At 45.2% G+C, this 24,234-nt stretch overlaps 1 protein-coding gene across 2 annotated transcripts in view; it reads right to left on the reverse strand.

Annotated features, from left to right (window-relative positions):
- The window catches only part of Glra1 (glycine receptor alpha 1), a 90,947-nt gene that overhangs the window by 48,542 nt on the left and 18,171 nt on the right, over window positions 1-24,234 (reverse strand). For both annotated transcript variants that reach the window (XM_040748685.1, XM_040748686.1), the window contains exons 2-3: window positions 10,446-10,573; window positions 1,756-1,823 (exon numbers count right to left, since the gene is read on the reverse strand). In XM_040748685.1, coding sequence (XP_040604619.1) covers window positions 1,756-1,823; window positions 10,446-10,573 — 196 coding nt within the window. The remainder of the gene's footprint in view (window positions 1-1,755; window positions 1,824-10,445; window positions 10,574-24,234) is intronic.

A 24,234-nucleotide genomic window follows, 5' to 3' on the forward strand; every position in this document is an offset into this window, starting at 1 on the left:
TGGTCTCTGCAATTGCATTCTCATGATCATGCCCACTCACACACTCACATGCACTACACACACACACACACACACACACACACACACACACACACACACACACACTGAGAGAGAGAGAGAGAGAGAGAGATCCACATACAGAGGTATAGGCACATACACGTACCCAAAATTTTTATTTACTTATGTAAAAGGAAGCTAAGCATATCTATTACTTTAGTATAAATATTCCCTTTGTCTTTAATAAGTGGTAAAATTACATACATATTAAATAATTGTCTTAAGATGAATTTCTGTATTATTATCAGTAAATATTTAATTTGTATACTTATTTAACATACTTACATACTTGGGGTCATGTAAAAATGTATTGGGCATGAAGGGGTCCTATGTAGAAAAACTTTAAGAAGCTTTGGCAGAGAAGATGCAGAGGTTGGTGGCAGTGTGTTGGGGACATGAAGTGTTAGTGTGTGAATGTTGGGGGAGCTGAATCCTCCTCTAGTCACAAGTTGATTCCAGGCTGCTTTTTGTTTTCTTTTTTCTTACAAGCTAGATCACTCCCTCCATCTGAGTACAATTGATTTATGTTTTGTTTCGTGTGACTAAGAAAAACTTTTAAACTGTCATTTCATACGTTTGGAATTCCTAATGTCATATCTACTTTCCATAGAAATGTGAAAGATGGAGCAATGCTGGCAGAATAAAATAAAATAAATTACCTACAATCTATGAGTCACAAATGATCACTATTAACATTTACCAATCTTTACCTCCTGTTTTTCTCCCCTAGAGCAACTGACTTATTTAAAACCTTTTACTACAGAATTTTAAATCATAGTAAACAGAGAGCAAATAACACAGGGCCATTTCACCATCGATAATGAGCATGCTCCTTCATCCACTGGGTAAATTTGAAAGCCATTAGCAGGCTTTCACTTTTGTTGATTTATTTTTGAAACTGGGTCTTACTTAGACTGGAGCTCAGACTGGCTTTTAAGTCTTTATCCCCCTGCCTCAACTTCTTGAAGATTACAACCTGCCATCATTACAGGTGTGCACTTCCACAGCTGGATATATTTTCCTTTAATCTAGACACCCTGTTGTTTGGTGTGAGTAAATTGTTTTGTGTGTGTGTGTGTGTGTGTGTGTGTGTGTGTGTGTGTGTGTGTGTGTGTGTGTGTGTGTAGGCCAGAGGTCAACCCTGGGTGTTGTTTAGGGGCCATCCAGCTTATTCTTGAGACAGAGTCTTTCACAAGAACCTGGTGTTCCCCATTAGGCTAGTCTGGGTGGCCAGCATGCCCCAGGCATCTATCTGCCTGTCTCCATTCTCTTGGTTGCCAGTGCTGGGATTAGAAATTTATGTCACCACACCATTTTTTAAAGTGGATTCTGGGGATTGAACTCAGGTCTTCATGCCCGAGTGGCAAACACTTCAATGACTGATCTACTTACTTCCTGAGCCTTGTTGTTTAATTTTTAAAACATTTTTTTGTAATTTTTTTTGGTGTTTTGAGACAGGGTCTGGATGGCCTTGAACTCACTCTAAGATTAGGCTTGCCGCAAACTCATAGAGATCCTCCTGCCTCTGCCTCCTGAGCCTGGGATTGTTGGCATGTACCATGATACACAGCCTCCATTGTGACATTTTCTTATACACGGATATACGGGACTTCTTGGAGGGAAACGAAGTGTAGAGGAGAAACATTCTCAGGGCAGAGACACCTACTGCAGGAACAGTGGTTGCTATAATGTACTCACCATGGTTGTCTCAGCAATGGAGCCGAAGCTGTTGATGAAGATGTTGCAACTCACGTTCACAGGGGGACCTGCCAATCAAGAGAGAGTTCTACTGAGTCTTCGGCTGCAGAGAAGCTAACTTCAAGGGTAGACCTCCCCACAGGGCCAAGGAACCCCCTGCTTCTTATCTACCCTACCCCTAAGTGCCTAGGATCCCCAGCATGCTTTTAGCCTCTCTGCCAGACTTAACCCCCCAGCTTCCAGGTGAGGGGCAGGTACACCTCAGAGGAGGCTGAGCCAAGCTGTGCATTCATTAACACAGGATGATTCATCATTCCGCCATCTGGCTGAAATCCCTTCCCCAAGCCCCATCGGTGCCTTCTAATCTGTGGCTGAGATATATTTATGACTATAACATTTGGAGGCCATCTCAGGAGTTGCAAGGGACAGCAACTTTCTTTGCCTTGAACTTGTGAACTGAGAATGAAGAGGTGATGATTGGGGATTACCAGGTGAGGGAGGGTGAGGTCCTCCATGGTGGATCTCCAGTGACTGTCATTTCATCCAGGGCAGGGCCTAGGCCCTCCCCAAGAGTCCCGGCTGAGAGAGCCTCCCATATTGTGGCATGGGCACTCAAAGTCTGTTTGTACTCCAGGGATAAATACTACCCAAGGCCTTATAGATTACCTAGGCCTCCTCACTGACACCCACATTCAGGGGGTCTGGGTCAGTCCCATGCTTTCTACACAGACATTATTCTGGGGTCCAAGAGCTCCCCCTTGTTCAGGTCAACTGTTTCTGTGGGTTAAACCAGCCCAGTCTTAACTCCTTTGCCCATCAGTTCTCTCTTTCTGACACTGGATTCCAGGAGTTCAGTTCAGTGTTTGTCTGTGGGTATCTCCTCTGCTTTCATCAGTCATTGGATGAAGGTTCTGTTTCCTAGACTCTCTGGCAGTGGGATTGTATGCTGGCATTCCCCTGATTCATGTCTAAAATCCATAAATGAGTGAGTACATACCATGTTTCTCTTTTTGTCACTGGGTTACCTCACTCGGGATGGTTTCTTCTAGTGCCATCCATTTGCCTGCAAATTTCAAGATTCCATTGTTTTTTTCTGCTGAATAGTACTCCGTTGTGTAAATGTACCACATTTTCTCTATCCACTCTTCAGTTGAGGGGCATCTAGGTTGCCTCCAAGTTCTGGCTATTACAAATAATGCTGCTATGAACATAGTGTAACAGACATCCTTGTTTTATGAATGTGCATCTTTTGGGTATATGCCTAAGAGTGGAATTGCTGGATCTTGTGGTAGACTGATTCCCATTTTCCTGAGGAATCTCTATACTGATTTTCAAAGTAGCTGTACAAGTCGGCATTCGCACCAGCAGTAAAGGAGTGTTCCCCTTTCCCCACATCCTCTCCAGCATAAATTGTCATTGGGGTTTTTGATTTTATCCATTCTGATAGGAGTGAGATGGTATCTCAGAGTTGTTTTGATTTGCATTTCCCGGATGGCTAAGGATGTTGAGCACTTTCTTAAGTGTCTCTCAGCCATTTCAGTCTCCTCTACTGAGACTTCTCTATTTAGTTCTGTACCTCATTTTTTGATCAGATCCTTTGGTGTTTTGGAGACTTGCTTCTTGAGTTCTTTGTAAATTTTGGAGATCAGCCCTCTGTCAGATGTGAGGTTAGTGAATATCTTTTCCCAGTCTGTGGGTTGCCTTTTTGTCTTGCTGACTGTGTCCTTTGCCTTACAGAAGCATCTCAGTTTCAGGAGGCCCCATTAATTGTCGATCTTAGTATCTGTGCTACTGGAGTTATGTTCAGGAAGCAGTCTCCTGTACCAATTCATTCAAGGGTACCTTCCACTTTCTCTTCTAAGAGGTTCAGTGTGGCTGGATTTATGTTGAGGTCTATGATTCATTTGAAGATTTGTCTAATTCTTAACAGCAGATTGTGAGGGAGGAAGAAGCAGGGTCATGTAGCCAGGGGCAGAATCTTCTGTCTGTCTGTCTGTCTGTCTGTCTGTCTGTCTGTCTGTCTGTCTGTCTGTCTGTGTCTCTGTCTCTGTCTGTCTGTCCATCTGTCTGTCTGTCTGTCTGTCTGTCTCTCTGTCTCTCTGTGTATGTGCACAGATGGAGGTCAGATGGCAACCTTACTCATTATTCCTTAGGTCCCCACCCACCTTGTTTTTGGGGATAGAGTTCCTCAGTGTATTAGCCACTTTTCTGTTGCTTTGATGAAACACCATGATCAAAAGCAACTTTGGGATGGAAGAGCTTTTTAAGGCTTATGGTTCCAGTCACATAAGAGTGCAACATGGCAGAGGAGACACAGCATCAAGGGGCAAGCATGGAAGCATGGGAGCAGGAGTAGAAAGCCAGGAGATCACATCTTTAACCTCAAGTATGAAGCAGAGAGAGAGAGAGAGAGAGAGAGAGAGAGAGAGAGAGAGAGAGAGAGAGAGAGAGAGAGAGAGAGAGAGAGAGAGAGAGAGAGAGAGACAGACAGACAGAGAGAGAGAGAGAGAGAGAGAGAGAGAGAGAGAGAGAGAGAGAGAGAGAGAGAACGAGAGAGAGAGAAATCTGGAAGTAGGGCAAGGCTATATGTTCTTAAAGTTGTCTGTCTCCCAGTGACACACTTCACCAAGGCTCAACCTCCTGCACTTCCCCAAACAGCACCACCGACTATGTCAAAGCCTACACAGGGGGAGGCAATTTCTCATTCAAACTACCACAGTAGGTTAGGTTAGCTGGTCATCAAGCTCCAAAGACCCACCTGCCTCTACCTCCTAGTATTAGAATGATGTGACTGGTTTTTACCTGGGTGCTGGGGTTGAACTCAGGTCCTCAGGCTTGCAAAGCAAGTACTTTACCAATTTAGTTATCTACCCAGCTTTCCCCACTCCTCTTTATGGTACAAATCTTATCCTGTAGCCCAGGCTGATGTGGAGCTCCAGTGATCCTCTGCCTCTCCCTTTTGAGGGCCAGAATTTTCAGGCATGTTCTATTGTGTCTGGAAGAATCTAGAAGATTAAACATGGGGTTTCCATATAAGCAAGCATAAAACAGCTAGAGAAAGGCATAGCACCATGAGCAAGAGGGGTCAAAGGAAGAGAGTCCAGCTGAGAAAGGGTCTGAAGACAAAGACAGGGAGACCTCAGAGAGGAGCTGACTTTGGTCTAACCTTGAAGGTGCTTAGGACTCAGATAGGTCTTTGACCTTTACTTGAAGGGTAATAATTGTGAATGTCTCCTGGGCTTATTTCTTGTTGATCTCAGGAGGTGCTGAGGCACCAAGGGCATAATTATCACCACTTCTCAAAGGAGCACAAGGGGCTTTAGTCACTTATCTGGGCTCACTGGGTAGAAGGCAGAAGAGCCAGGTCTTGAACCAAAGTTTTCTGATTGTGGAAAGAAGAAAGTGGACAGCTTTATGTCCTCTAGTACCCGATCTATCATGCTTATCTTCAAAAGGTAACCCAGAGCTTGCACATAAACTTGGCTAAGATTCTCTTTGTCTTGGAAGGCTTGATGGATAGGAGGAAGAATCCTCTTGGAGTGAGAATCCAGGTCTCCCCTCAAGGCAGTGAGTGTCAACCTCTGGGGTATACATACAAACAATCCCAGCCTCACTTGCTCTTGCAGCAAAAGACAGACTCTTCTATTTTCTGAATCTCAGGCCCCCCAGCAGTTTGGAGGGAAAGGCTGGACATTATTGTTAATATTATTATTATCATTATCCTCATTGCCATCCTCCTCATCATCTTCCTTCTTGTTTTGGAAGCAAATTTATTCAAAGCTGATCTAGAGGAATATTAAGGAAATCCCTATCTCAAATATCTATCTTCAAGGGCTCAGGGAGTATCAAGAGCTTTTAGGGATACAGGGGTTTCAGTAAGACAGTGGGTGGGAAATCCCTCAGGTGGGTGAGTATTTATCATTGAAGGGCCTCCCTCCTCCTACTTCTCTTCTCCCCTGACACCCATTGCTGAGGATGGAACTCAAGACCTAGCCCTAACCTACTGAGCTGCCCACCCACCCCAGCTTCTTCTTGAAAGTCAGTCTGCCTCTGGCCTCCTGGGACATCTGCATTTCCTTTTCAGATGAACAGGTAAATAATAAGAAAAGGCCTGGTGGAGGGGGCATTCCAGAGAATATTATATGTGAAGGTCAGACAGTTAAAGGATAAGGGAGGGATGGTAATGAAAGTGTCAGGGGACAACCTGTGTGAGGCAGAAACTGGTGGGGGAAGCTAGGTGGCCTGTCTTACCTCTAATGGTTTGGCATCTTCTCAGGGAAGCTAGCCTATAGTCTAGATTATGGGCTAGTGGGATCGGGGTACTTTCCATCACTTCACCAATTGCTTTCCAGACTTGTGTGTGGCTGAGGCCATCTGAAAAAATTTAGTGGCAGAGCCTGTGAGTTGTGGTGGTCCATGCCTGTAATTTTAACACCCTAGAGGCTGATACAGGATGGTCAGAAATCTGAGGTCAGCATGGGCTCTAGAGCAAGACTCCTGTTTCAAAAAAGCCCAAAATATAACAAAAATTGCAGGGCCCTGGTCTCAGACCTTAGGGGTGACTCTTTAACACAAGGCCTGTTGTCTAACAAGCCACCTGGGTGATTCGAATGCATAGCTAGGTTTGGGGTTTGCTGGGGAGGATCACATCCTCCATTCAAAACCTTCATCACTGGATAACTCTGCATATTAAAAGTATTGTTTGCCCGTGCTGGGCAACAATCACTGCTTTGTTAGGGGGCACATAAACAGAAGCTTATTTCCCTCATTCATTTAGCCCCAGATCCAGGTTTTTCTTTCTATTTAGCCTCGTGTCATTTAGATGCCCCAAAGAGCTACTGCTCATGCCTTGAGGTGATGCACACAGGGCTGCGTGCATCCGGCACTGTGACTCCCATATTAATGAGATGCTGATGTATGAGAGTGTGAGGGCACCAGCCAAAAAGACCTCATGGGGAGGTTTGGTTCATGGATATAAATCTGAAATTAAATTATCTTGAGAAAATTACAATCCAGTTGCCATTGGCAGCAGGATAATGTATATATTTCATTAAATATTAAAGTTTAATTTTGCTTTTGTGTATGTGTTTGCATGGGGCTGTGCCCCTGATCCTGGAAGTCACTGCAGCACACAGAGCCTTAGTCCAGGCAAAGCCTCAGAGCTGGGAGGGCCTGGTCCTTCTCCTTGCATCCCTCTTTGGATGCTAAGACAGAGGCTCAGGCCCAAGAAGGGATCTCTAGGGGGGGTTGCGGTGGGGAGTTGGGGAGTGGGAACATAGGCTGGATAAGTAGTTTTAGGGCTGTTTACATCCGTATTAGAGTGTGAATTGACTTTGGGCTCCGCAGACCAAGTGTCTGTAGTTCTTGGCCACCTCAGACTTCAGGCTGGCCAGAAGCAGGTTGCTCATGTTGTACAGGAAAGCTGCAGAGGAATTGCTGAGGCTTCAAACTGTGTGTGTGCACGCCCACGTGTGTGGCATGCATGTGTGTAAGTGTGTGTGTGTGCCTTTGGAATCTGAGCTGCAAGGTCATTTTAGGAAGGCGGGGGTTTTCCTGGGCTTTGGAAGTCATGTTTGAGTCCGAAGTGAGATAAGGAGAGGAGGTGGGGTGCAGTAGGTTTACCTTTCTGCTTTAGTCAGAAAGGGGAGGAGCAAAGCCATACTTCTAGCTCCTGGGTTAGAGCTGCACCTGAGAGGACCTTGCTTCTAGCCAGGCATGGGAGGAAGGGGAGCCAGTGGGGAGGACAGCTATGTAATCCTGTAGATTTGGGGCTCAAGTGTTCTAAGTAAGATTTTCAGAGGGGCACCGAGGTGCACGCTGTAATCTCAGCACTCAGGTGACTGAGGCAGGAGGATCTTGACTTTGAGCTCAGCTTGGGCTACACAAGCTTTTTGAGGGCCTTCTGTGTGTGAAGTACGGTGGCATGCACAAAGAATAGCCCTTGAACCTTGGAGGTAACTCTTTGGAGCATCTGTATAGTATGAGGCTAAGTAAAAGGAAAAACCTGTGTCTGGGGCTCAATGAAGGAGGAAAATAAGCCTCTGTTTAGGTGACCCTACCATTTGACAAGACCTTGATATGGTGAAGTTCTGAAAGAATCCACCAGGGTGTGTTGTGGACTCAGTTCCTAAAAACAGCTAGCTACAGGCAATTGGTACCACCTTGGTGGCTAAGGTCCGTACTCTCCTCTGCCAGAATTGATTTGGCTTAGCCAATGGTATTATCAAAAGATGCTATTTAGTGTTAGTTTCAGAGATTTTGACATAGAACCTCAGTCAGTTTTCACTCCTTCCTGGAAGCCCTGGGCAGGAACTGAGGAGGATTGGATCTAGGAAGGACTTGTGTTTTCTATATTTTAAGTATTTATTTATTTGGATAAAGAGAAGACAAAAGGGAGAGGTAGAGGTTGGGTGTCTCTGACTATTGCTCTAAACATTATCTTTTGAGTCAGGGTCTCTCACAGAGCCTAGATCTCATCAATGGGGTGCTGGGAGGGGCAGAGATCTGCCTGTGTCTGCTTTCCTGGTGTTACAGTCATGTGTAGACGTGCCTGGCTTTTACATCGGTGTCAGAAATCTGAACTGCAGGTACTTTTAACTCACTGAACTGTCTCTCTAGCCCCAAGTTCTCTATATGTTTCTTATCTTCATCTTGTACCAGCCTCGTAGCTTATCTGCCCCTCCAGGCATTTGAGATTTTTAACTTGGGGAAGTACTCCAGCCAACTGTATTATCAAGTGTCCTGTTCCTAGGAGAACCAAGGTGTGCGGGCTAGTTTTATGTCAACTTGACACAAGCTAGAGACATTTGGTCACTTCAGTTGAGAAAATGCCCCCACCAGATTGGCCTGTGATATACTTTCCTAATTAGTGTAGGTGAGCCCAGCCCACTGTGGGTGATGCTTCTTTTGGAAGGTAGTTCTGGGATGTATAAGAAAGCAAACTGAGCAAGCCAGCAAGCAGCATCCCTCCATGGTCCTTGCATCAGTTTCTGTCTCTAGGTTCCTTTCTGGAGTTCTCATCCAACTTCCCTCACTGATGGACTATGATGTGGAAGTGTAAGCTAAACCAAATGTCTTTCCCTCCAAGTGGGTTTTTTTTTTTTGGTTATTGTGTTTGTCATAGCAACAGAAACTCCAAGAAACAAAGCTGTGCTAATTATGATGAAAGGGTGGTAGGGGGACCAGTGAAGGTACTGGTAGGGAAACAAGGCTAGTATGTGGGCATTCACACAACCCCCCAGGCATCTCCCAGATAATTTTCTGTCTGCAGAGACTTGTGGACAAAATGGTCAGAAAAGGGGTATAAGGAATGAAATGGGTGGGCGTGTGGAGGTAATATAAGAGCAGTCAGAGGAGGGGGTATGGAGAATGGGACGGGGGGGGGGGGGGGCATGTGGAGGCAATATAGGTACGCAATAGATAACTGTTTCCAGCTGTCAAATCCACCTTTACTCTTGGACTTGAGCCACATAAGTGACAAGGCGAAACACCCAGAACCAAGAATTTGTTTTATTATTGTTGGCTCTTGGAATACAATTTTTACAGGGTGCTATGTAGAAGATGTGGGTACATGGGGTCCTAAGAGGTTCTTAAGGCCATGCCTTCAGATTCAGGTCACTTAAGACAGCATTCAAAGGTGTCAGAGAACACAGAGTCCTGATCTCCTCTTGTTAGTGGTACTAAGGTCCCAATGGGACTATGAGTGCAGAGAACATTGTCTAGCTGCCTGGACTGGCACGTGTACTTTGGCAGTGTTGGACCCTGAACATGCTTTGTTTGAATTTACATAATTTAGGAATTAGAAATTTCTTGTAGGCCTCAGTTTTGGGTCTTCCTGGACTATTAACTCACCTGGCCACACGGGGATCATATTCCCATGGGGAACCTACAGTCTGGGAACAAGGGGGAGCCGTCTTCATTCACAGGATCCTGTGGCTCTTTTTATTCACTGTCTCTACCTGGTCGTGTCTGACCTTTGACTGGAAAGACCCATTCTGAATGTGGGCAGCCTCATGCCATGGGCTTCCATCCTGGACTGAACAAAGAGGAGAAAGGGAGAGGAACCACAGAGATCAACCCTGCTGCTGGGTCTTGACCACCAGATGAGCTGTGTCTCCCCCAACTATGAGCCAAAATGACTTTATTAGGCATGTGTTATGGTGAGTTTCATTTAGACGAGAAACTTGCAGAATTGTTTGTTATTCTGTGGAGCCTCCTGCAGGTAGGTTTGAGTAGGACAAACAGAAGTGGTGCTCCTTGGGTCAAGGCTGAGGTAGACCCAGTCCTCACCCATGTCTTCTTCTTAGGACTCCTGGTGGAACCCTAAAACTCCAAGAATCCTGCCTCATGACTCTACATGCAGTCAAACTTGCATTGCAGAAATGAGAAAACCTAGACTCAGACAAAGGAGGTGCTTGTCCCGGCTCACAGAGGAAGATGGTGCTTCAGCCAAAACTTGACCCACGACACTAGACATAGTAAAATAGACTTTAATTCACTTACTGACTCCCAGAGACCAGATGTGCTTTTGAGTTGAATTCTCTGAGGCTCTGTCTGGACTTGTTGGGAAAAGAGATTGCATTGATTAGCAATGTCTACCTTGGGTGGAGAAGGAAGTGTGTTTGTGGGGTCACAGCATGTGTATATCACAGGAGAACTTTTCCTGTGATTCTGAAAGAAATGTTTCCTACCTTTAAAGTTGGGCCTGATCCTGGCATCATACCCAGAAGTCCTCCCCATGAGCTTATCCAGGAAGTCCGAGGGTGACATAGGCTTGGGTGCAGAGCGGGCAGCTTCAGCCTCCTTGGAAGCAGCAAGGCTAAGAAGAGAGAGAGAAGCACAAGGTTGATGGTGACTATTCTCCATGCTCTGATCAGACACCAGCCTTGGCCATCCATGTAAGACCTCTGGGAGTGCTTTGAGGTTGAGCTGGTCTTTAAGAAGGCACAGACCATACTGTTTATGCAGCTCCAGCAGAAGCCAGCCCGGAGCCTGGCAGACAGCCAATGTCTGACAGCTTGAGAAGTCTCGGACTCCTCACAGTGTCTGCGCTTATGAGTCATCACAGTTGCTGCTGGGTCTCCTTGGGAGAGGAGGATGAGGGGTTGGGTCTGTGTTTCCCTTGAGGAGGAGTGTGAGGGGTCAGTGTGGTTGGCTCAGTTCTGCTTTGGGCACCTGCACTCTCACAGGTGTGTGGGCAGCTAAAGGATCTCCAAGATAACATAACCATTTCCTTTCAAGTTCTCCTCAGCATCCGCTATTGTAAACACAAGTAAATAGATAAATAAAAGTTGCTACAGTCAAATGCATATGGAAATACAAATTCAACTGCCAACCTTTTTCAGGCTTATATACTTATTCACATGGGTGCTTACATTACAAAACGAGTATTTTAGAAATCCACCATTAGAAACTGGAGGTGGTTCACATCTGTAACTCAGCACTCCAGAGGCTGAGACAAGAGGATTGCTGTAAGTTTGAAGCCATCCCGTGCTACATAGCAAACACTACTCCCACTCCCCCCAAAAAATACAAAGAAAAAAATGGGACTTCATGGATGTCTTTCCTTTTGAGCACTTTTCTTTTTCTTAACCCAGTGCTTAAAGTCTATACCAAAATATCACCAATAACTCACAACACTGCTTATAAAAAGGTGGTAGGGTGGGCAAAGTTGAGGCAGGGTAGTGAAAGGTGTAACACAGGGATCAGAGTTGATCAGTTAATGCTTGTTACCAAGAGTTGGGAGGTCAGAAACCAAGTGTCTGGTGATGCTCCAAGATATTGCTGTCAGGCCTCTTTTCCCTTAAAAGTTAGTAATGTCTAAGCAAAGTCCCGAAGCTGCCCGGATATCAATACAAGTCACAATTAGAGGCCTAAGAGTTGAAGAGCAATCACTTGGGTTGCTTTGGGTCCCTAAGAGGCCTGAAGTCTACAGCTATACTCAGATGGAGGAATCCATGTGCTCCCCTGACAGAAGTATGTGATCTTCAAAGATGGAGGAAACAGAAGTAGAGTGAGGTGTGTGTGTGTGTGTGTGTGTGTGTGTGTGTGTGTGTGTGTGTGTGTCTTGATTCGTTCTGTGCTTGCCTTCTTTCTTGAACCTTTGTCTTCATTGATTGAGGACTGATCCCAGGGTCCTGGACACATTAGGTAGGCATTCCATCACTGACCCATTCATGCTTTACCCTTGCCCAACTCCTTCTCTATTGGCATCCTTGCTAATTGTCTAATGATCTGCTGTAATGTCTGCTGCTCAACTCTGCACCTCATGTTCCTTTTCCTTCATGTCCTGCTGTAGCCCAAGTTTACCCACCGAATTCCAGGCCACTGATTCCTTCCAGACTCTACCAATATTCCTGCTTCCTAGGACTTCCAGTCAGTGTCTCCTGTGTTCCCATCTTTTTCTCTCCCTCACTCACCATGTCCTATTAATCCATGAGACAGCTGTTATACTTTTATTTGTGGGGTTTTGTTTCTTGTCTCAGCTTTCTGTATGGCAGGATCTCAGATGTGCACAGTTACACTGACTTTAAAATTTTTAAATTACATCTATCTATATATCTATGTGCATGTGTGTATGTATGTGCATATATATATATACATATATATGCATGATGATCGGAGGACAACTCAAAGGAATAATTTTTTTTCTGTTCACCATGTGGGTCCTGGGGATCAAACTCAGCTATCACTCTTGATGGCAAGTGCCTTTACCCAGTGAACCACTTGCCAGTCCCAACTGTTTGTTTTTGAAGCTGTACTTGTTTATACCCAATGGCAAGGATCATATAATTTTCTTTTATTTATTTCCTATTTGTTCTCTAATCCCCCAGGTGTCTACCCTGTTGTCTCAAACTTAATTGATGCTCAACCATTGTGTGGTGACTGAATGATGATCGAGACACCCATTAATTAATCAAATATGCCTGCTAATAGGAAGTGTTTGTAAATATTGGTACATTGGTTAACAATTTAAAAGTAATTAGACTATTATACACAGTAATAAAAACACAGACACAGTCTGGTGTATCTTAGGAGATTTGTAAGGTATGCTAGGATTTCCTGGTTGTCCTTGCTCAGGCTCTGAAAATGCCCTATTTATGTCTCATGCAACTGTACTGGACTGATGAAGGACATTGTCATTGTATGTGGCTAGTAGTGCAGCTGGGGTCCCGTCATGGGATGGGCTTCTGCATAAATTGATGGGGGTGTCATGTATCCCAAAGGAAGGTATGTAACAGCTGTGCACAGACACTAGACTGTGGATATGGAGCAGATAATGTCACAGAGATTGGTGTGTGCAAACATGAGGGTGCCTGTATCTATGATAAGTCAGGGCCATTTATAGTTAAGTGGGGTGCAATATGTACAGGGATGGGTGAACACTGACAACTATTTATGTATTTATTATTCATGTTTGTTTTTCTATGCATTGTAATACATAGTGTAGCAATGGCTCCCATTGGTATTGCCTGTGTTATCCCAGTAGGGAGAGGAAAGAACTGAGGGAGAGCCACTGAGGAACACTGCTTAGTGGCTTGCTCCCCATGACTTGCTCAGTTTACTTTCTTATACACTCCAGGACCACTGGCCTAGGGGTGGCACTGCTTATCGTGTGCAGGACCCTCTCATATCAATCATTAAGCAAGGCTTGCTTACAGGCCAATCTGAGGAAGGCAATGCCTCAAGTGAGATTCTCTCTTATTGAGTGATTCTAGGTTGTGTCAAGTTGACAATGAAACCTAACCAGGATAGGGACCATATTGGCCAGTACAATGGCAACTAGATGTAAAAGGAGAGCTTTGTGCACTGGAGCCTCCGCTGTTTGTCAGTGTCCACAGCCTGAGGTCGTTCTCACTGATAGGGAAAGAACTGTGTGGGAGACATATCTATAATGTATCTGTAACACTCAGACTTAGCGATGACTGTTTCCGAGACGATGAGAGCAGCTGAGGAAAACTGATTCAATAATGATTCAAGCTGGGCATGGTGGTATATCCCTACAATCTCAGGACTTGAGTGGCTGAGGCAGAGGGGTTGTTACAAGTTTGGGTCCAGTTTGGGATACATAGTGAAATTCTTTCTGAGGAAAGAAATAGAATGGGGCTAGAACTGGCACAGCAGTTAAAGCAATTTACTGCTCCATCAGATTAGTATCCCAAGTTCAGATACTAACACCCACATCAGGTGGCTCACAACTGCCTCTAACTCCAGCTCCTAGGCCTCTGTGGACACACATACAAGTAAAATAAATCTTAAAAATCTGCTTCCTCCCAAGACAAAAAAAAGACACAAGCAAACAAATCAACAAACCTTAAATTCAACATTACTGTATGTGTTCAACAACAACATCCAAATCTTCAAGGTTTCCTAATAGTTCCCAGAAACAAAGGCTCCATCTTGATGGCAAAGTAGCCATTTCCCTGCACCTGATAATCCTCATCCATTTCTGCCTCTGTTTGGACAGTACAATTTGCACAGGATTATTTTAAGCTTCTCCCCCATCTTCAGTGGATCTGTGCTCTGGGCATCTGTGGACAGTAAACACACTGCATTTGGCGTCAGTGCCCCTGGGGACTTTACAGATGCTGAATGAGTCTGGAAATGAGGCACCTGGCCATGTATAAATACTAGGAAGCAAGGCAAATTGCTTCACTTAAAAAAAAAGATTTAGTGTGTGTGTGTGTGTGTGTTTAAGAGATAGAGATAGATAGATAGAGAGAGACAGAGACAGAGACAGAGTCAGAGTCAGAGTCAGAGCCAGTCAGAGTCAGAGACAGAGAGCGCAGGTGTCCATGGAATCCAGAAGAGGACATTGGATCCCCTAGAGCTGGGTTATCGGCATTGAGTGGCCTGACAGGGTACTTAAAACTGAACCCGAGTCCTCTTTAGGAGTAGCAAGTGCTTTTTAACTCTGGGCCATCTCTCCCAGATAGATTTGATGAATACTAATTGACAGGAGGTGAAGGGACCTCTGTCCCATTGAAGGTTTTTGGCAGTAGATGCATCTTTGAACAGAGCATGGGGAATCTATCATCTTCTGCTCAGGACATGTATCCCACCACAGGCCTTAAGGAACCTTAGCTGTGACTCTGAATGGCAGATATCATGGGCATCTGTTTGGTTCATTTTTGTCAACTTGATACAAACTGGAGTCAACCAAGGGAAGATAATCTTAATTAATTGCCTCCCTCATATTGGCCAGTAGGCATGTTTATGGGGACATTTTCTTGATGAATGATTAATGTGGGAGGGCCCAGCTTATTGTGGGTAGTGCCACCTTGGGCAGGTGATCCTGGGTTGCATAAGAAAGCAGGCTGAGAAAATCAAAGGGAACAAGCCAGTAAATGTTGTTCCTCTATAGACATGCTTCAGTTCCTGCCTCCATGTTCCTGCCCTGAGTTCCTCCCTGGCTTCCCTTGCTGATAGACTGTAATTTTGTAAGTCAAATTAAGTCATTTCTTTCCTCAAATTCATCCTGGCCATAGTTGTTTATCACAGCAGTGGAAAGAAAACTAGGACCTCATGGAAAGGGTTGGGCACAGTGTTCAAGCTGCAAGGCAGGAGAACATGGGGACTGTGGGACCTTGGGTGAGTTACTTCTCCTGGTTTTCAGGTCCCCATGATCTGAAATGAGTGACTTGGTATAGTTTGAGAGGAGCCTGGAGCCCAAAACACCATTTTATGAGTTTGCAGTATCATGCAGCTGGTCCTGGGTGGGAGCTGGTCCTGACTCCTTTGGGGGATGCTCACAAACTTGTCCTGGTTCTTTCCTATTCAGTGTCAAGATGTCTGCTCAGTGACCCAACTCATTTCTCAGGGATTTTTTTTGGGAGAAAGGCTGGACTGATGTCCAGAGTCTCATTCTCCAGGCATAGGGAATACGGAGTATGGCTCTGCATTTTAGATAAGCCAGGGCTGGCTAGGACATGGCACCTTCCACTGCATCATATGTAACACCATGCCACCAAAACCCACTCAGGATTAGTGTGTGTGTGTGTGTGTGTGTCCTCACAGTGCTTCATGCATTCCACTCCTCTAACTCACTATAGGCAGAGGAAGCCTAGTGGTAAGGACAGGCAAAGTGATAAGGATTAGAGGTAGTCCAGGAGGTAGCTGAGAGGGGGATTCTGGGAACTGGGGGAGAAAAGGGAAGCAGGAAGTGTGCAAAGAAGAGGAGAACTCAAGGGTGGAAGCGTTTGAGGGTGATCCACGGCTGCTATCAGGAGACTGGCTGATGTAGTACAGTGGTTCTCAGCCTTCCTAACGCTGGGCCCCTTAATACAGCTCCTCATGTTGTGGTGACCCCCAACCATAACATTACTTCCTTGCTACTTCATAACTGTGATTTTGCTACTGTTATGAATCATAATAGAAATATCTGTGTTTTCTGATGGTCTCAGGTGACCTTTGTGAAAGGGCAGTTTGACCTCAGGGGTCGTGACCTACAGGTTGAAAACCACTGGTGTAGAGGTTGAACACTCAGTGAAGTTGTGGGAGTGGGGGCAGGCAAGAGGGAGTGTGGGCGCAATGACATTTGTGCTCAAATCCTAGGCTGGTGTGGGGCTGCCTTGAAGAGACAGGAGAGGAAGAGTATGGGCAGAGGGGTTAGCTTATTTAAAGTCTAGAGGTGAGAGAGAAATTGAGAAGCAGAAAGTTGTTTTCGTGTGTGTGTGTGTGTGTGTGTGTGAGAGAGAGAGAGAGAGAGAGAGAGAGAGAGAGAGAGAGAGAGAGAGAGAGAGAGAGAGAGAGAGAGAGAGAGGAGGAACACAATACAGGTTGGAGTTGCAAGGATGGGATCCATGGTTTATGTCCTTATGGTGGCTCTAAAGTTAAGTGATGTAGGGGCTGGGGATATGACTCAGTGGGTAAAGTGCTTGGTATGCAAGGATGAGGACCTGAGTTTGAATTCCTAAAACTTGTGAAAATCAGGGCACACAAGCCAGGCATGGTGGTGCAAACCTTTGATTTCAGCACTTCGGATGCAGAGGTAGATGGATCTGTATGAGTTGGAAGTGCGCTTGGTCTACCTTCTGGTTTATTAATACATACCCCCTGTATGCATCAGGTGTGTGCTTGTGGCATGTGCAAATAAAAATGCCACTGACGACCAGAATAATATCCGTTATGAATGTCTCCTTCAGTTCCTGGCACAAAGCAATGGCCCTTTGTCACCAAACGGAACAGTCTTTGCCTTCTGTTTTTCTTCGTGTGTGTGTGTGTGTGTGTGTGTGTGTGTGTACGTGCGCGTGCACACATGCACACTTGTGTGCACACACAGGTGCATGGGCACATGTGTTCATGTGTGTATGCAAACCTGGCATTGATGTCATCCTCAATTGCTCTGCATTTGTTCTTTTGAGACAGGGTCTCTCACTAGTGAATTTAGAGCTCACTAATGAGGCTATAATGTCTGGCCAGTGAGTCCCAGGGATCTTCCAGTCTCCTCTTACCCTTACTTTTTAGTGTGGCTTCTAGAGATTGAACTCAGGCTTGCCATGCAAACACTTATCCACTGAACCATCTCTCCAGCTTGCCCTCTGACTATTGATTGTTCAAAGGACAGAGCTGGTGTAGCTTTTAGTAGAGGAAGTTGCCATCTGGCTTAGATGGCACCATCAGACCCCTGAGGCAGGCTGAAAGAGGAAGGCAGTATTTGGATGATCAGAGACACTGTCTGCGTTTTTAGCCATTTGAACCTCTGTGCACTTTTAGAAAGACCCGACAGACATCTGCCACTGAACAAGCTGTGCTTTTGAATGAAGGGTATGGCAGATGGCAGGGAGGTGCTGTCTCCTGAGCTCTGGGGAAGAGGTGCCTGAGCCAAGCTGGTATTCTTGACTTGATGGACTGAACTGATTTCTGTCCTTGCTTTTGGCCCTAGCAGGTTTGGAGGTTGTCATAAGCAAGGGGATGACTGGTCACCCTCAGCTTCTCCTGAGTTGCATCATCAGGTCAACATCTGGCTTCCCCTGGCCAGCTGTGCAGTTCTGATTCTATTTGATTGCAGTAAGGGGCTTAAGCTGGTGGGGGAGAGCCTGACATTTTATTACTTTCACTTCATGATCTGCTAAGCAGTTCCAGGGAACAGAATGCCATAGTCATGTGCATTAAGTTCCTCTCCCCCGGGGTCTTAGGGAACAAGATGCCCTTGCTGCATCCTGATTTCCATGGCTGCATGTGGGAAAGCAGCACACTTATTTCAATGCGATTCTCTTCTGCTTTCGAGATAAAAGTCTATGCCCATGGAGCTGCAAAGACCCTTGGAATTCTTCTGGTTCTGACCATGCTCTCTGTTGTCAATTCTAGTCTGGTGTGCTCAATAGCATTCACCAGTCTTCTTTCTTTCAGGGTCTGTACAGAGAAGGACCAGTCACAGAATGGTTCAATGAGAGGGCTAGCAACTCCTTCTCAGGGTTGTGGAAGTGCCAGGCTATGATTGGCAGGGACTTCAGAAAAAAGTGCCTCACTTTCTCACCTCACCCTCACCCTGGCATCTTGTAGCATCTTGGATCCTCCAGCCTGGTCTACTCAGGCCTTAATTTCTTGTCCCCTGTCAAGTGTATTCACCTGAAGAGAGTGTGTCTGTTTCTCGCATTCCATCTGATTTTCAGAGAGCTTCCCTTGGTGGCAGGAAACATGAGCTGAACACTGATTGTAACCAACATGCACCCTGGGCATACTATATCTTATTTATTAGAAAAGTCCATTCCATTTTACACAGAAGGAAACTGAGGCTTAAGCATGTGACTTGATCAGCCCAACTTGTGGCCCTCCAGTGGGGATTTGCTAAACAATGTTCATGCTTTTCTTTTTCTCAACTCCTCCCACTTTATAGGCATGTGTTCTCAAGGCTTGGGGCAGGTAAATCCTCATTCTTTGGTGTTTGGGGACCAACATTCAGCTCCATAGCTTTCCTGCCCTTAGAAAAGGAACAACTGGGTCTTGTGCAGAAAGACTCAGTGTAATCGCACAGGTTAGTGTACATGGCTTTCATGAAACAGAGAGCCTAGTGCATGGAAATACTTGTTAAAAGAACAGTATGCACTTGAGATCCTGCATAAAGCTTAATTTACCTGTGTAGTCCTATTTCATTAGGGATTCAATCAGTCTGAAGTACCCAAACCCCTAGGTTCATGGCTGTAACTCCAGCACTTGGGAGACTGAGGCAGGAAGATTGCTATGAATTACTTCATAGTGGGTTTGAGGCCCATCTAGGTGACAGAGTAAGACCCTGTCTCAAACTAATCAACCAATCCATTCCTAAATTCTGGCCCCGGTGTCTTCAATCAGACCCTTGGGAAGATTCTTTGTGTTTGTATGCATGTGTGTATGTGTGTACATGTAGAGGCTGAAGGTCAATGTTGTGTGTCTTCTTCAATTGCTTTCCACCCTGTTTTTGAGACAGGGTCTTTCACTGAACTTGGAGCTCATTATTTTGCCTAGACTGACTGGATTCTCCTGTCTCTGCCTCCCTGTCATTGGGGTTACAAGAATTTGCTGTAACACTTGGGTTTTTCTCATGGGTGCTGGGAGTCAATTTCAGACTCTTATGCTTTCATGGCAAGTACATTACCACCAAGTCATCTATATGCTCTAAATTCTTTATGTTCTCTGGGAGGATCTAGGGCAATTAAGTAGAAGCCATTCCTTTGTATTTCTGGAACATTCACGAACAGTCCAGGGAATGACAGAGCAGCTTGCCATGGTCAAACCCATGTCTGTGCATAGGCCCCATATTCCTGATACCTTATGCCACTAATCATAATTCTACATCAACTACTTCTCTTGGCTCTGACATTCTCTGTGTATCTCACTGGATGGAGTTGGGGTAGGTGTTAAGTGCTTCTGGATAAGACAAGGACAAGGGGATTCAGGGAACTCTTTAGAGGCTTTTGTGTTGGGGCACAGATCTGGGGTGTCGCTGTAGCTGAGTCCAAGCTCTTAGGCCTGGTATCATCAGCATGCATACCACGAGTCAGTCTCAGCCGGGAGAGCGGGCGGCTCTTATTACCTTCAGTGCGGCTTTCTGTTTAATCAGATAAATCTCACTGGAGAGATGTGTGTGTGTGCAGAGAATGGAGCTCAGGGCTTCTGACCAGAAAGTTTAGGGAAAAGAGATTGAACAGATGAGTAGAGATTGGTCATTTGAGGTCACAGGTGGAGGAATATAAACACAGAGGACAAATAGGACTGAAATGGAGATGTGGGTTGGAGAGCTTGGGATGGTGGTGACTCCTATTCACTAGGCACTTTGCATATATTAGCATATCCAGTCTCCTTAATGACCCCACAAAGATGACATCATCACCCCATTTTGCTGATGCAGAAGCTGACACATTCCCTTTCAGACATTCAGCCAAGATTGTGCCTCTAGTGAAGAGCAAGCCCAGGAGCCTAGTCACCTCTTCTGCCCACACTGAGATGTCTATGCTTCTGATGACAGTGGCTGTTCTTTCAGGGTTCCACGACTCTTTGGAACTGTAGGTGAGAACCTGGGGCACTTGGCATTGAAAAACATGGTTTGAGAACAACACAGACACATTCTTGATCCATTACCACCTTAGATCCCCACAGCATCCCCACAGCAGCATCACCAGTAAAGAGGCTTGATCATGACCCTAGATAGTAGGGCTGTAAGGCATTGAAGGTTCCTTGTATCTGATGTGGGACATTTGTTTGAAGATTTGCTCATTCTCAAAAGATAGTAAAGGGGTGGATGAAATCTTTCTTTATTACTTACGAAATCATCTTTACCAAAACTTGTCTCAAGTAAATCAGCAGTGAGTGGGTAGACATGGTGGTGAGGTTGGAATTCATGGTAATCACAGTTCTTGGCATGTGAAGACAAGAAGATTGTGAGTTCAAGGCCAACAGGAGCTACAGAGTGAGAGCCTTTCTCAGAATGCCAAGGACCAGGCATGGGGTTCAGTAGTAGAGTGCCTGTTTGGCATATGCAGAAAAGAAAAATAATCAAAACAGCCATCCCCTCGTCCCTTGCCATTCATCTTACCCCCTTCCATCCAGTTCACTCATTGTTAAGACTCTGTCGCCTTTACAAACTCTAGCTCTTGAATGGTGAAAGGGCCCAGTGGGTTTTTTTTTAACCCATGTTGTGGAAACAAATGTTAATTTCTCAGATTAGTCAAGGGTTTTCTTTATTAGGCACTTCAAGTTAATAACCATCGAATTTGAGATAGTGTTAAGTTCATTAGTTCATGTATTTACTTACTAAAAATAATTACAGAATACTTATTACATGTCTGAGTAGTCCGTGTTGGAGCAGAGTTTAAAAACAACAATATCCGCTAGTCCTTATTGAGTGGCTATAAAATACCAGACATGAAATTAATTATATTCTGGCTAGAGAGATGACTCAGGAATAAAAGTACTTGCTGTACTGGTGTGAGAACCCACACGAAGCTAAGCTGGTCACTCTCCTCTGTGACATGAGTGCCCCTGTCACAGGATGGGAGTTGGAGACAGGAGACTCCTTGGAAGCATGTGGGCCAGTTGGTCTGGTGCACCAAGTAGCAAATCAGAAAGATTTGTCTCAAAAAAGGTAGAAGGCAAAGACCAACACTTGAGGTTGTCCTCTGACCTTCACACATGCTCTTTGGCAAGTCTGTGCCAACACACACATACACACACACACACTTGTTGAAGACAACATAATACACTACAAATACAGGCTAGTTTTGTAGCAGTACAAGGTAACTAACACACCATAGGTAGATCATGATCTCCTCACCCACCATGAGTGTGGTATAATCTTTTTACAATTCACATTATCAATATTAGAGTGCTCCTGTGTTGTCAGTGTTAAACAGCCTTCATTGACTCAGAGTTGGCTGATCTGAACTCTGTGATGGGGAAGCATGGAGGACCTTCTAGAAACTTCTGGAAGCTTTTCTGTGCTCTATACTGGGATCTACTAGGACACTCACACTCCTATCTAGAAGTATCATACATCCTTCAGGTGATTATTTAGCCACACCCTTAGCAATTTCTCTATAGCACATTAGGGCAGTCATTGTACCCACACAGATGGATGCTGTCCAGCGACAAAAATGTCTAACCATTAGCTGGCTGCTGGCCTTCAGACAAGAGCTGTGCAGAACTCTGAGAAGCAACATTTTCTTCCAACGATGGAGGCAGTGGATGCACATTGGGAAAGTACAATGAGGATTCAGTAAAGATGAAACCCACTAGCATCCCATCATATGGATCCTATCAGGAATCAGGAATCTTTTTGATCTTTTGATGAAATACTGATAAGTTTCTTGTACTTTTTTTTTGAGATAAGGTTTCTCTGTGTAACAGTCCTGGCTGTCCTGGAACTCACTTTGTAGACCAGATTGGCCTTGAACTCACAACAGATCTGTCTGCCTTTGTCTTAGGTAGTTTTGTTTCTGGGGTTTTTGTGGAGGATTCTGAATGAGCATTTTCCCCCATTATTAAGTTTTTAGAAACATGGTTTTAAATGACAGTACATGCCAGTGTGTGTTGGTCTTTACTCAGTGGCCTTTCTGTGGATGGGCATGGGCAGTGATTTCCATCGTTCTATAAAGCGCCTCCATTTTGGAAAAGCTGTGACAATTCCTGTAGCTATCCTAATGACTTAGTTTCCAAGCTAAAGTGAGCTGTTTGTCTAGATTCTTGCCTGTCTTGGCCTGTGGACTCCCAGTAATGGTAAGCCAGGAAAGATACCTGTCAATCATCTGACGGTCTTTAAGTGACTGCTTATTGGTTAACCTAAGCAATGGTTGACTGTGGGCTAAAAAGGGAGAGTTCAACCTACACCCTTCCCCTTTTCTCTAAAGTGTACATACAGGAAAGGACCCACCCTCTGTCATATGGTCCTGGACTCACTTCAGAGCCCCCGCCATGCTGCTACTGTCTGTCCATCCACAGCATTAATGACTTTTGATAAATCTGTTACTCAAATAACCACCTGCCTCAATATCCCCCCTTGAACTGCAAATCAAAACCTTCTTGGCAGTAATTTCAACTTTGTCATCAGTCATGCTGAAAGTCGTGTGTCCCGTCCCGTACCCCCCCCTCCCCGTGACAAATCTCTGCTCTTGTCGTAGAAGTGAAAGCTACCAGGTTCAAGGCTGGCAATGATTCTGAGGTAGACAGCTGTGACAGTGAGAAGGAGCCCCCACAGCACCATCACCACAGAAAATCAGAAATGACATCTTCATAATGCAGGGTGTGAGCAGTTGACAAGAAGGGAACTGATCCTCTGCCTTCCCTTCTCTGGCACTGGCTCCCACTGGCCAGGTAGCCACAGTCACGGATGCATACTGGTGGGAGCCAGACAGCCTCTGAGGCAGATGGTTTGGATGCCCAGGTGGTGTGGCACATTGTGTTGCTTTCTCTACTAAATCATTCTGCTTGTGTTTGTCGCCATTTTCATCCTGACAGTCTTCATGTCCTTGGATGCTTAAGACACAGGAAGATCATGGGCAGAACCCAACACAGATCCTGCCTTTCATCATCCGGTGACCTTGGGCAAGTTCCTTGAGTCTCATAGGACTGTTTATTAGGAGTAAAAGAATGATGCTAGCAGAGCATCCTCCAGGATTGCTGGGGTTAAATAAGAAAAGACATCTGAGGTGCTCTCTGTACTGCCCAGCACAGGCACAGAGAACTTGTTTTGTCTGATAGCCATCATCACAAGTTCAGATTCCTGCAGAAGGTATAGGTGGCCTTCATTGCAATTTGATTTCAGTCTAGATTAAGATTCTTCATGATGTGAACCCCAGAAGAATCTAAAGCCTGTAAGAGGCAGGGAGGGCAGCGACTGCTGGATGTGGGCTGCACTTCAAATCTCGACTAATTTATTGTGTTCGGTTGTAGGCCCTGCATTTTAAGAGGGATATTAGCATCTGGAATGGGTCCAGAAAGGAACAACTGGGCTGGTAAACAAACTTGAAATTGACCTATAAGGAATAATTAAGGACTCTGGGTGCTTGGCTGAGAGAAGATTTCGGCAAAAGGGAACAGTGTGTTGGACTGTTGTGGGGAGGCAGGGACCTGACTTAATGAAACAATGGTCTGGAAGTCTTTTTCTATTTTTCCAGGCACTGAGCTTAGCCGTTTGCAAATATTAGCTATTTTTCTTCTGCAAGATGCTCTGTGAGGTATGTATTTTGTATTCCTGCTAGAAAAAGGAGATAGCTAAGCTTTAGGAGGCAGAAGTGATGTGTCAGGAAGTTACATGACCTGTAGGTGGCAGGGTAGGAGCAGGACCAGATGTGTGTGTGTGTGTGTGTGTGTGTGTGTGTGTTTTCTCATGAGTGTATTTGTTTATGAGTGTCTTTCACATGCAGTTTTAAGTTCACATGTGTGTGGAGACCAGAGGTCAGCCTCAGTCACCGAGCCTCAAGCACTATCTACTTTGTTTTTGAGACAGGGTCTCATTGGCTTGGGGTTGAACCAGTAGGCAAGGCTAGCTGGCCAGTGAGCCCCGGG

The sequence above is a fragment of the Mesocricetus auratus genome, unplaced genomic scaffold, assembly GCF_017639785.1.
Source record: "Mesocricetus auratus isolate SY011 unplaced genomic scaffold, BCM_Maur_2.0 Super-Scaffold_100007, whole genome shotgun sequence".
In the NCBI taxonomy this organism is placed as follows: Eukaryota; Metazoa; Chordata; class Mammalia; order Rodentia; family Cricetidae; genus Mesocricetus; species Mesocricetus auratus.